At 40.9% G+C, this 12123-nt stretch overlaps 1 protein-coding gene across 1 annotated transcript in view; it reads right to left on the minus strand.

Annotated features, from left to right (window-relative positions):
* The window catches only part of LOC145346601 (cysteine-rich secretory protein LCCL domain-containing 1-like), a 48645-nt gene that overhangs the window by 21999 nt on the left and 14523 nt on the right, over nt 1-12123 (minus strand). The window contains exons 3-7 of the mRNA XM_080194066.1: nt 10828-10946; nt 10386-10518; nt 7340-7455; nt 6457-6557; nt 938-1105 (exon numbers count right to left, since the gene is read on the minus strand). Coding sequence (XP_080050192.1) covers nt 938-1105; nt 6457-6557; nt 7340-7455; nt 10386-10518; nt 10828-10946 — 637 coding nt within the window. The remainder of the gene's footprint in view (nt 1-937; nt 1106-6456; nt 6558-7339; nt 7456-10385; nt 10519-10827; nt 10947-12123) is intronic.

Consider the following 12123-nt stretch of genomic DNA (forward strand, 5'->3'; position numbering starts at 1 on the left):
TGATACAGAACTCAATTATTCAACAAACTCAACATTCAGTTCTGAAGGAGATTTTTTCTATCATGAGATTATATTTGGAGTTGAAGAACTTCTTTATAGTCAAGAAAAAGGAAAATAAAATTTATATTCTATCAAAAAATTTGCTCCTCTACCCAAGTTTTCATAGGTAATGTCACAGAGCTGCAAAAAGTCATCTTTTGGTAATTTTAGCACTAGTGACAAAAAAAATTAAGAATTTTCCAAATGAATGCATTTTATATAACACGGTGTAAGGTATGTTGATGCTACCACCAAACATACCTCTACCCCCCTTCCAACATTGCAAACGATTATTCCCTCTACAACATTCTGGTCCACTGTTTCATCACACCAAATACCCCTCCCCTGTCCACAACACTTCTCAATTGTCTTTCCAACTCTTCCCTTCCCACCATTCAGAGCCCCAAATATTCATTCTCAATAACAGTGATTTACTTGCAACATATTTCCAATACATTATCTTCATTGCTGATGATGCAGTCCATTCAACCTTTGGGAGAGCAAATACAGATTGGATAACTGTTTTGCTGAACACCTCCATTCAGTCCACAACAACGACCCTGAGTTTCCGGTTGCTTGCTATTTTAATTTTGCGTCTCACTTTCATTCCGTCGTCAGCCTTTTACACTGAAATGCAGTGCGAGCTCCAAGAACAGCATCTTGTCTTCACGTTGGGTGCCTTACAATCTTCTGAACTCAACACTGAGTTCAGCAATTTCAGGTCATAACCAATTGCATCTATAACATTTTCCAGTTCTGAGGGAAAATAACCTGGAAAGTTAATTCTGTTTCTCTCTCCACAGATGCTGCAAGACCTTCTGAATATTTCCAGTACTTTGTATTTATATTTGTGACTTCCAGTAACATAGTATGAGAGTATAAAACAAGTTGTTCTTACACATTTGTTGGGTATTTGTAACCTCATTCAAGTCAAGATGTTCTGTCCTTGAAGAATCTGTTTGTGTTCGAACTTTGGAATGCATTTCCTGAGTTCCTGTTCTCTGTCTCTCAACCTCATTGGTTTCCTCCTCTGGTTCTGAAGGCGAATAGTGGTGGTCTGTGCCATCTGTGTCAAGTTGAATCAGAAATGGAAAGGAATGTATAGATAAACATGGATGATTTTCATAAATTGCATTCTAAAGTTTGTGCTTTATAAACTACACAATTGCTCAACAGGGTAGAAAAACAGTTTCTTATAGTTTTCAGTCAGTCAGGGACATCATTAAACAATAATATATTTTTTGTAAACCAGGGGTTAATCAGATAGTACTTTGGTGTGGGTCTGGACTATCAAATATCTAGAGTTTTATAACAAAGGAACAGAAAATATAGAAAAAAAAACTATGCATTAGCCTTGATTTCAAATATTTCCAAGTAGTGACTACATTAAAAGTGTTAACATTTCTCTCTGTTGGCAGCATTTACTGGTTTAAACATTGGTCCACAACTGAGTACACAAGCCGAGATGAAACTGCAATGTTTTACCGTGTTGTCCACGATGCTGTCTTTTAGATGAACCCAGTGCACCCTTTTATCAGTTCTACTACAAATCCCCTGACACAATTTGGAAAGAAGGATAGGATATTCTCCAGGCAACCTGACCAACATTCTTGTCTTAATCATCGCCAAAAACTAGTGATCCAACTCTGCCACTTGCAGAAATTCACTGTGTAAGTTTGCCTATATAACAGCCTCTAAATAATTCATTGTATGTGAATTACATTGAAACGTTCTGAGAGGATAGGTACTACATAAATATTTTTCCCTCTTCAGTGAAGAATGTGCACATGCAGTGGGACAAAGACATATTCGGGTTTTAATATTCTGCGTAACATGACAGAGAATTTGGGTTGCTTCATCAGGTCTCCAAATCAGGGATTTATTTCAACAACGTCACTGTGGTTGCTATCAATCGCGCACAAGAGATATTTTCTCTTCAAAAAACCTGGAGATCAAGTAGAAGCAGCAATAGCAAAGACTTGGGTAGTGGTCTCTGGGCCACCCTTGTTTGATAATTGGCATGGGTAGAATACAAGAAACAAAAATAAAAATAACAGATACTGAGGCCTTGCTCTAATAGGAAACTGAGCTATCGGTTAATTTTCCAATCACCCAAAGCAGAATACCTGTTTGAGATTAAAGTCATGGTTGAGAGCTTCAAGGTTTTAGATCATGAACAGCCTGTCCTGGTCCCTCTATGTGGACACTATAACTAAGAAAGTCCACCAACGCCTCTACTTTCTCAGAAGTCTAAGGAAACTTGGGATGTCAGCTGTGACTCTCACCAATTTTTACAGATGCACCCCCATAGAAAGCATTCTTTCTGGTTGTATCACAGCTTGGTATGGCTCCTGCTTTGTCCAAGACTGCAAGGAACTACAAAAATTCACAAATGTAGCCCAATCCAACACGCAAACCAACCTCCCATTCACTGACTCTGTCTACACTTCACGCTGCTTCAGCAAAACAGCCACCATAATTAAGGACCTCATGTATCCCAGACATTCTTTCTTCCACCTTCTTCCATCAGGAAAAAGATACAAAAGTCTGAGATCACATACCAATTGACTCAAGAACAAGTTCTTCCCTGCTGCTATCAGACTTTTGAATGGGCCTACCTCATATCAAGTTGATCTTTCTCTGCACCCTAGCTATGACTGTAATATTTCATTCTGCATCCTGTCCTTACCTTCCCTCTGTACAGTATGCTTTATCTGTACAGCGCATTAGAAACATCACTTTTCATTGTATACTAATGCATGTGACAATAATAAATCAAATCAAAAAGGCTCATTTAATTTTCAGTCTCCAAATTTTCATTGCTCTGAGGAATGGGGATGTAGAGAGATGTAAGGCACGGAGAAGGATTATCATGAAATGAAATCACCAAGTCCCTTGTCATTTACCAAGCACCTGGTAAATGACAAGATCACCTCTAACCCTGAAATCACCCCTAACCTTCTCGACTCAAGCAAACAGAGATTCAGTTTATTCATTCTTTCCCAAGAGTTATAGGGTCTCATTTCTGATCATCCTTGTAAATCTTTTTCATCTTTTTTTCCAATTATTATTTTTAAAGAACCACAACCAGATGCACTTGTCGTGGGCCTTCCCCTACCATGGATCAAACAGTGTTGGGACCAGATGAGACATTAAGTGGTCAGTAATTAGCCACTTCAATTCACGACCTCAGTAGGTACAAATATGGCATCCACTGCTTCCCCATAAAGTGGGAGGCAGGTTGACAGGTTGGGGTAGGTGGACAGGAGATCCACAAGACACATGAGCCACCTCCTTACCTTCAAATCCACCCACGAGGGACAGTAAAATTCTGTTCCAAGGGTGGAGTTTAATCAAGACTTGATACAAGTTTAGAACAACTTCTCTCTTTTTAATTCTATTCTGCTAGAAATAAACTAAAATAGTGCACAGTTTGTTTTTTCTAATGGTCTTATTAGCCTGCGTTATTTATTTTTAATGACATGTTTTACCTGTACTCTCAGATCCCTTCTATCCTCTGCTCTATTTAAAATTCTTATTTTTTAAGCAATATGTGATCTCATTTTTTTATCCAAATATGATGCTTCACAGCTTTGTGTTGAAACTCATTTGTCAATTACGCACGCATCATGCAATGTATTAATAGGACAAGGTTCAAATTTGAACATGCTTATCATTCTGATTTGCAAAGTTCTAGTAATTAGAATTTGAGATGATGTGAAAAACACTGCAATTACAATTTTTTGAAGAATAGTCATAATCAGTAGAACTTAAGGTGTTGGGCTTCGAAACATCTTCATAAAAACTAAAAACTTCAGCATCACATTATGTTCAGACTTCCGGGAAATTCAGTCTCCAATTCACTTTTACTGATTTATTAGTGTCACAAGGAGGCTTACATTAACGCTGCAATTAAGTCACTGTGAAAATCCCCTAATCACCACACTCTGGCACCTATTCAGGTACACAGAGAGAATTTAGCATGGCCAATGCATCTAACCAGCACGTCTTTCAGACTGTGGGAGGAAACCAGAGCACCCAGAGGAAACCCATGCAGACACAGGGAGAACATGCAGACTCCACACAGGCAGTAATCCAAGCCAGGAATTGAACCTAGGTCCCTGGTACTATGAGGCAGCAGTGCTCTCCACTGTGCCACCGTGCCTCCCATTTCATCTGCTATATTATTCTGATGTCTGTCTACATTCATTTGACGTTCCATCAAGTGAACGTAGTCACCTACAAATATGCACATAAAATCACAAATTTATACCAAATATCAAGATGACAACATAAGCCTACTGATTACTTTATATAAAAGTGTTATCAACCTGCCAAAATAGAGTTAGTGCCTTTACAACAATGATACAGATAAGGTTTAGGCTGCAAACTACGCTACTGACCCTGGAAAATCCCCGAAATGCATTTAACAGTCAGTGTGCATGAATGGCACTAAAATTATGAAGATAAATTTGGCAAGGCTCCATTGTTTAATTCAGTGGATGGAAAACTACAGGCATTATAATTGTGATTTTTTAAATACCTACTGGCAGTATCCAAGACACCACAGGTAGCAATGGGGCCTCACAAAACTCTATTAATATTAACAACATAGCGAGCTGAAATTGATAGGGGCATGAATATTTTGGATGAAAATTTTCATGGATTAGTAGATTGGATTACTTTAATCATGTTTCATTTTAGTAACCGAAAAAGGGAGACATGTTTCCAGATTTTAGGAATCAGTTTAAAAGCAAAGCAGGAAGAGTTTTGGATTAGAAAGATGTCTGTGAACAGTCCTCTTATATTCTGCTCATAATTCAGCTCAGAGACAGAGACAATGGCAATGTGTGAAAGGGGCTGTGAAAAGAAATGCCGTACACGGTATATTTGCATGTAACATATTAGCTGACATTGAGAGATGTAGGTAACTGAGAAGAAGTTCTCCAGATGGTTCAGGGACTAGAACCAGTTCATGCAGATCAAATCTGAGTTTATTTCATGCAGTGATTGATATAAAACTAGCCTCATGCGTAGCCATTCTGAAAGGCAGTGATTTTCTGGAATGTGTTGGCAGTCTGTGGGAGCTTCTGGATTTGATCAATACTTAAAAACAGGAAGAGCACGATTGCTACTTGTAACTTCATTGTGTAAACAAAAAGACACATTTTTAATCTCTCAATGATTCCGCCAAACTGGTGGTGAAGGCATGATGTCCACCTGTTCCATTCCACCTTAACTATAACAGATCATCATGATATTCATGGCAAGCCCCAAGCAATTTATTGCTCCCACCAGCTCACCATCCCCCATTGGGCTGAGGGAGAGATGTTGCTGGTACATTTGCACTGTTGTGTGGTGATGATGCTTGTAGAAACTTTAAAACAAATAGTAAAATTTACTGATTTGCAAGCAGCAGAGGTCTTTTGATTGTAAAATCAAACCCTTAACCCCTTAATAATTCTGAAATGCCTGGAATTCCTTTTACCCTGAACATCACATTATGCCTAAAAAATGGATGCAATATTTGCTAATTCTGCCCCAAGGTATCACAAGGAAAAGGTCTATATACAAACAATGGGCAGGATACTCTGATCTTTCCATGAGGCCTTTCTCACAGTGGGAAATGGTGTTCCATTGGCCAATGGTGGGATCATCTGGTCCTGCTGCTCTCAATGGGATTTCCCATCAAATCCACCCCATAGTTCCGGGAAATCTGCAGCAGGGATATAGCATCGGTAGAACCAGAAGATCCCACCAGTGTGAACAGCCGGGAAGTTCAAAAGGCCACTCTGCCCATTGTATCTGCGCTGGCTGTTTACCAAAGCAATCCATAGCTAATTCCATTGTCATATACTCTCTCTATAGCCCTTTTCTCTACTCTTATTTTCAAATATTTATCGAATTTTCCATAAAAGGTGCAAATGTCTTTACCTCAACAAATGATCTGTAGTTAAGCATTCCACACTGACAACCCATTGGGTGGGATTTTATGGTCTCGCTCGAGTGAGACTGGAAATTCCCACCCGACATTAATGGGCATTTCCATTGTCCGACCCTCGCCCGTTCCAATTCCATGTCGGGCAAGGTGGTAGAGCTCCAGCCAATGTCTCTACAGATTAGTGTCATTCTGGATGCACTCGTTTAAACCCAGAAGACCATTTTTTTTCTTGTACATCTGTGATATTTTAATTCATATTCCACTTCCATGTCAAACCAACACAAATGTAAATAAAATAGTTAAATATGCATCCAGCGAGGTGATCGGGCAACCTCAGCACCAGGACTACAATAAGGCCAGTACTTAGGATATGCAAATACTCTGCTAGTTTAGATGTCAAGGATTAGTTACGTCTTGGCTTATAAATAACATTCACAAATTTATATAGCAAAGCAAGGTAAAAGGCACATACATACCTTTATAACACAGATTATCTCTACAGCCTCCCCCATAACTAGGAGGGCAAGCAGAACAGGGAGGTCCATGTTTATAAGGAGCATGGCCCCACCAGTTCCCCCTGAAAGATACACAAAAAAATGTTACAGTATATAAGGTATTAAATATTCTTTCAGAAAATGTGTTCTTGTAGATTATTAAAAAGGCACAATGATAAATTGCTCATTTTTCACTCCAAATGTTTTGTTCAGCTTGAGCACTGACTGGAGACAGAAAACATGTGAGTTGGTGTCGTTACGAGAATCAGTTTTTACAAATAGCATTGATTCAAATTCCAAAGTTGTCTGTTACAATAATATAATTCAGGCTGATCTATATAAATAAGTAGTTATAATGAAAATAATAAATATCAAGGAATAATTACAAGACAATAACATAATTGAAGGATTCAGAATCATTATCAGGGCAGAGAATAAAATTTGGATAACACTAACTTTTGTCTGAAATCCAAGATCACATTCCAGCCTGGAAATAAGTCCCTGATTCCAGTTAGGTATAACACACACTGTTCAAATTACTTAGAATAGTTTCATCTAGTTTTTGGACTAAATTTATTTGCTGGCTGTGGTTTTCAGTGCAGACTGTTGTTGACTGAGCCTGAGATAATTACGCTGACAATGCTGGAATAGTAATTGTGAAAACAGTTGTACAAAAGTTCAGAAAATAATTTACAGTTAAGCATCAGGAACTTCTAGAGTCAGTATATAAGATGTGTTATTAGTGTTTAGCCCAAAGATGCAATAGATTACCTTAACAAATGATGTATAATTTTATAATAATTCTCACAATTATACTAACAGTGTAAATATGTTTACTGTTACTAACTCTTTTTGTCTTACTCACTTAGGAGAATAGTTGCAAACCAAGTAAATGGCTTTTTGCCACACCTGGCCCCAGATATTCATGTTGGTACATAAGTTAATGGCACAGCCAATTTTGTTACTCGTTGCCCATACTACCTAGAAGAAAGACAATAAGGAAATAAAGTTGTAATGTGTCCAATATCAGCCTTGCATTGACAGAGATACTGACATGAAGTAATCAACATATCAAGCCAACTACAGTAATTGGATCACCTGATCCCACAATTACCAAATAGAAACGGTAGCCAGAATGCCTCCACACTCAAAGATGGTGTTCAGTACTTGCAAAAGAAAGATACTTGCCTAATATTTTATAGGTTTCACCTTATTGAATGCTAAATTTTCGGATTAAATCTGAGAGTGGCTAAGTTCAGAAGCCACTTCTTGGTGCCCCACCAAATGGATCTTGGGTAAAGAAAATGAGGCTGCAGGGCTGCCAACATCCTATCCTGCTTCCATTGCAACATTGTGCTTTCCCAATGTAAAGGGAGCTGCTTAGTGCTTGGAAGATGGGTATTCCTCAGCCACATAGTAGAAGAAATTGATTCCCTTAAGTTTTAGGACATGTAAAATATTCTTTTATAGCATTTTTAGCATGAAACCATGCAAAAGGTCAAAAAAGTGAATATTAATTCACTAATGTAATGACAGAACTTGAAAAACCTATGCCAGTGGGAAAAAAGCAAAGTTTTCTTTCCTTTTCTATGCATTCTTGTGGATAATGGTCTTGGAATTGGATTCTATTGAGCTATTGGTGCCAGCACTGTGGAAGCCTAAACTCAACAGGTAGCAGCACAAAGATTGAACGTAACATAAGAACATAAGAACTAGGAGCAGGAGTAGGCCATTTAGCCCTTCGAGCCTGCCCCGCCATTCAATAAGATCATGGCTGATCTGTCGTGGCACAGTTCCACATTCCCGCCCTCTCCCCATAACCCTTAATCCCCTCTCTTATCAAAAACCCATCAACCCGCGTCTTAAAAATATTTAGCGAGGTAGCCTCCACCACTTCAACGGGCAGAGAATTCCAGAGATTCACCACCCTTTGAGTGGAGAAGTTCCTCCTCAGCTCTGTTCTAAACCACCTCCCCCTTTATCTTGAGGCTGTGCCCTCTAGTCCTACTGTCCTTTCTGAGCGGGAAGAGCCTCTCCACCTCTATCCTATTCATCCCATTCATCATCTTATATGTCTCAATGAGATCTCCCCTCATTCTTCTAAACTCTAACGAGCACAAGCCTAGTTTATTCAGCCTCTCCTCATAGCTCAACCCCCTCAACTCTGGTATCAGCCTAGTAAACCTCCTCTGCACTCCCTCCAAGGCCAAAATATCCTTGCGCAAGTGCAGCGACCAAAACTGCACACAGTACTCCAGCTGCGGCCTCACCAATGCCCTATACAGCTGCAGCAAGACCTCCCTACTTTTATATTCAATCCCCCTCGCTATGAAGGCCAGCATCCCATTTGCCTTCCTGACCACCTGCTGCACCTGCAGGCTGGGCTTTTGCGACTCATGCACAAGGACCCCGAGGTCCCCCTGCACCGTCGCCTGCTGCAGTTTTTCGCCACATAAGTAATAGTCCTTCCTACCATTATTCCTACCAAAGTGGACCACCTCGCACTTGCCAACATTAAATTCCATTTGCCAGTTCCTGGCCCATTCGCCCAGCCTGTCTAGATCCTTCTGGAGACTCTCCACACCCTCCGTGTAATTTGCCGTTCCACCAATCTTGGTGTCATCAGCAAATTTCGACACCATACACTCAGTTCCCTCCTCCAGATCATCTACATAAATGGTAAATAGCTGAGGCCCCAGCACCGACCCCTGGGGCACTCCACTAGTCACCATCCGCCAATCCGAATAGCACCCATTAACCCACTCTCTGCCTCCTATTTGACAACCAATCTTCTATCCACGCTAACACCCTACCCCCAACTCCATGTCCCCTTACCTCTGCAATAACCTCTTGTGAGGTACCTTGTCAAACGCCTTCTGAAAATCAAGAAAGACCACATCCACCGGCTCTCCTCTATCCACCGCCCTAGACACATCCTCATAGAACTCCAATAAATTTGTCAGTCACGACTTCCCCTTAACAAAACCGTGCTGCGTCTGCTCTATCAAGCAATTCCCCTCAAGATGCCTTGCTATTTCCTCCTTGATGACGGATTCTAACATTTTACCTACAACAGACGTTAAACTAACCGGCCTATAATTCCCTGCCACCCTTCTTAAACAACGGCGTAACATTAGCCATTTTCCAATCTTCCGACACTTCCCCGGAATCCAGCGACGTTTGGAAAATAACCACCAAGGCATCCACTACCACCTCCGCCATGTCTTTCAGAACCCTCGGATGCATTCCATCCGGTCCTGGGGACTTGTCCACAATCAGCCCCTCCAGTCTGTCTAGCACCGCCTCTCTAGTAACAATAATGTCATTGAGACCCTCCAGTCCTACCACCTTTCCATCGCTAACACCCGGCAAATTATTCACGTCCTCCTCCGTGAAGACCGAAACAAAAAAGTTATTCAAGACCTCAGCCATTTCCCCATCCCCTACCACTAAGTCCCCCCTCTCATCCTCTAAGGGTCCAACGTTCACCCTAGCCAGCCTCTTCCTTTTTATATATTTATAACAACTCTTGCTATCCTTTTGCCGACAAGTTCCAGTGCAGCTCATCCTGACTAGTAGAATGTTAGAATGTCATCCATGTAACCAAGGTGGCAGAATGGGTGGATCCAGATTCTAACACTCACTTGGCACTCAGCTGCACAAGGGCCCCCACTGCAGTTATCTAAATGGCTAACCATTTAACTTCCAGGTGATTTACATTTGATGGTCCAGAGATTTTCAAAATATCATGTGTGTTACTGGAGGAGTTTTAAAAGTATTTAGGACTTTCAAGACTGGTGCTGGATCTTGTCAAGGAGGTCAGAGGAATCAGTTGGCCAGTTCAGAAAATGCATGATTCAGTAAGAATTTACTAACAATAATGACCACATTAAACATTTTATTTGGCATACCTGAGTATAATGGGTGCATACTGGACCAACACATCTAAAGGGACACCAAGGGTTACATTCTTGAGGATAAGGATACATAAAATCTCGAACTTCATCGTACCATGCTTGAACATGAAAGGTAGGAGGCCGATACCTGTGGATTTAAAATTTTAAAAAAAGAGTAATCTTTACAGACAAAACTGGCATCCATGCTGAGATTTCCCCCCCCCTCCCCTTCCCCTGGCAGCAGAGTCAGCTCTCCATTGGCTGCTGACAGGATATTCTGGTCCCGCTGATGCTTATCACCTTTTGCATGGCTCACATGTCCCACTGCCAGGAGACACCCCATGGAAGGTCACCTTTGGCAGGACTGGAAGATCCCGCTGGTCGGAAGAACTGGAAAATCCTGCCCACAATCTCTGAAACAATCTAGTTTATCCTAGTCAGGGGTTGCATACAATACCTGCCCCAATGTGCACCCAGATTCTGTCCTATAGAAGGTAGCAGGTAAGCAGGGCCATGTTCCCATCGGCAATCTGCAGCCCAAGCTTCCGAAGACCTCTCCAATTCGATATCCCATGTCTGCAAAGGAAGTAGTTAAAATAAAGATAGTTGGAGGCACTACTGGATTACGTTAATTTATTTAGCAGGACAACTTCAACTAAAATTATAACATTGGCAATCGAAAATTGTGATATGAGCCAAGTCCATTGCACCAGGGTGGCTCAGCTGTGCAAGGTGGAAGGGTGACGGGAGTGGGTGCAGGAAGAGTGGGAAAGCAAAAATAAGCGATTGGACGTTCTATAGTTGGGGAGCAATCAGAGGCTTCTATAGCTATAGGCATGATTCCAGGATAGTATTGTGCCTCACTGGTGGCGGAGTCCAGGATGTCACTGAGCAGCTATGGAACAGTCCAAGAGGGGAGGCTAAACAGCCAGTGATCATAGTTCACCAGGATACCAATGACATAGCTGGTACGAGTTTTGGGAGGTAGGAAAGGGATTAGTAAGTGGGATCCAAATAGTCCTCTTCAGGTTACTCCCAGTGCCACAGGCTAGCGAGTATAGAAAGAGGAACTCTAGCTGGACAGAGACAGAGCAGGGAGCGCTTTAGATGCTTGGGATAGTGGCAGCTATTATCGGGGAGATGGGACCAGTATAGAGGGAACAGAATGTCCTAGCCCTGTTCATGTCCTCACTTTGCAAGTGCTATGAAAGAGGGTTTTAAACTAATTTGGTAAAGTGATGGGAACCAGGATATAGTATTTGAAGGGAGAAACAAGGTGCACCAAGAACTGGAAGGGACAGGAGAGAACTAGAGTTATAATTAGTAAGGGATTATACACGAGGTCAGTCTAAGGAATAGAATAAGATCTAATTCATGTTTGCGATGCATATATCTAAACACACTAATTGTGGTAAAGAATGTTTGTGGGCTATAGAAGCAGATAGCCACATGGAAATACGACGTTAGAGTGGTAATTGAGACCTGACTGATAACATAAGGGCAAAACTGGGTATTAAATATTCCTGAAAACGAGGTGTTCAGGAAAGATAGGGAATAAAAGAAATGAGGAAGGAGACATTATTGATTAAGGAGAGTATTGCACTGCTGGTGCCATTTTAAACTGAATAGTGTGGGCAAGAGATCAAATTTTGGAAAATGTGCTAAATTAAAGAGTAGAGACAAGGCACCAATATAGGAAATGATAAACAGACTGTGGCATGGCAAAATAGAGATTACAAATCTAAGAGAAATA

This window comes from Carcharhinus amblyrhynchos, chromosome 8, assembly GCF_965287045.1.
Source record: "Carcharhinus amblyrhynchos chromosome 8, sCarAmb.v2.hapA, whole genome shotgun sequence".
NCBI classification, from domain to species: Eukaryota; Metazoa; Chordata; class Chondrichthyes; order Carcharhiniformes; family Carcharhinidae; genus Carcharhinus; species Carcharhinus amblyrhynchos.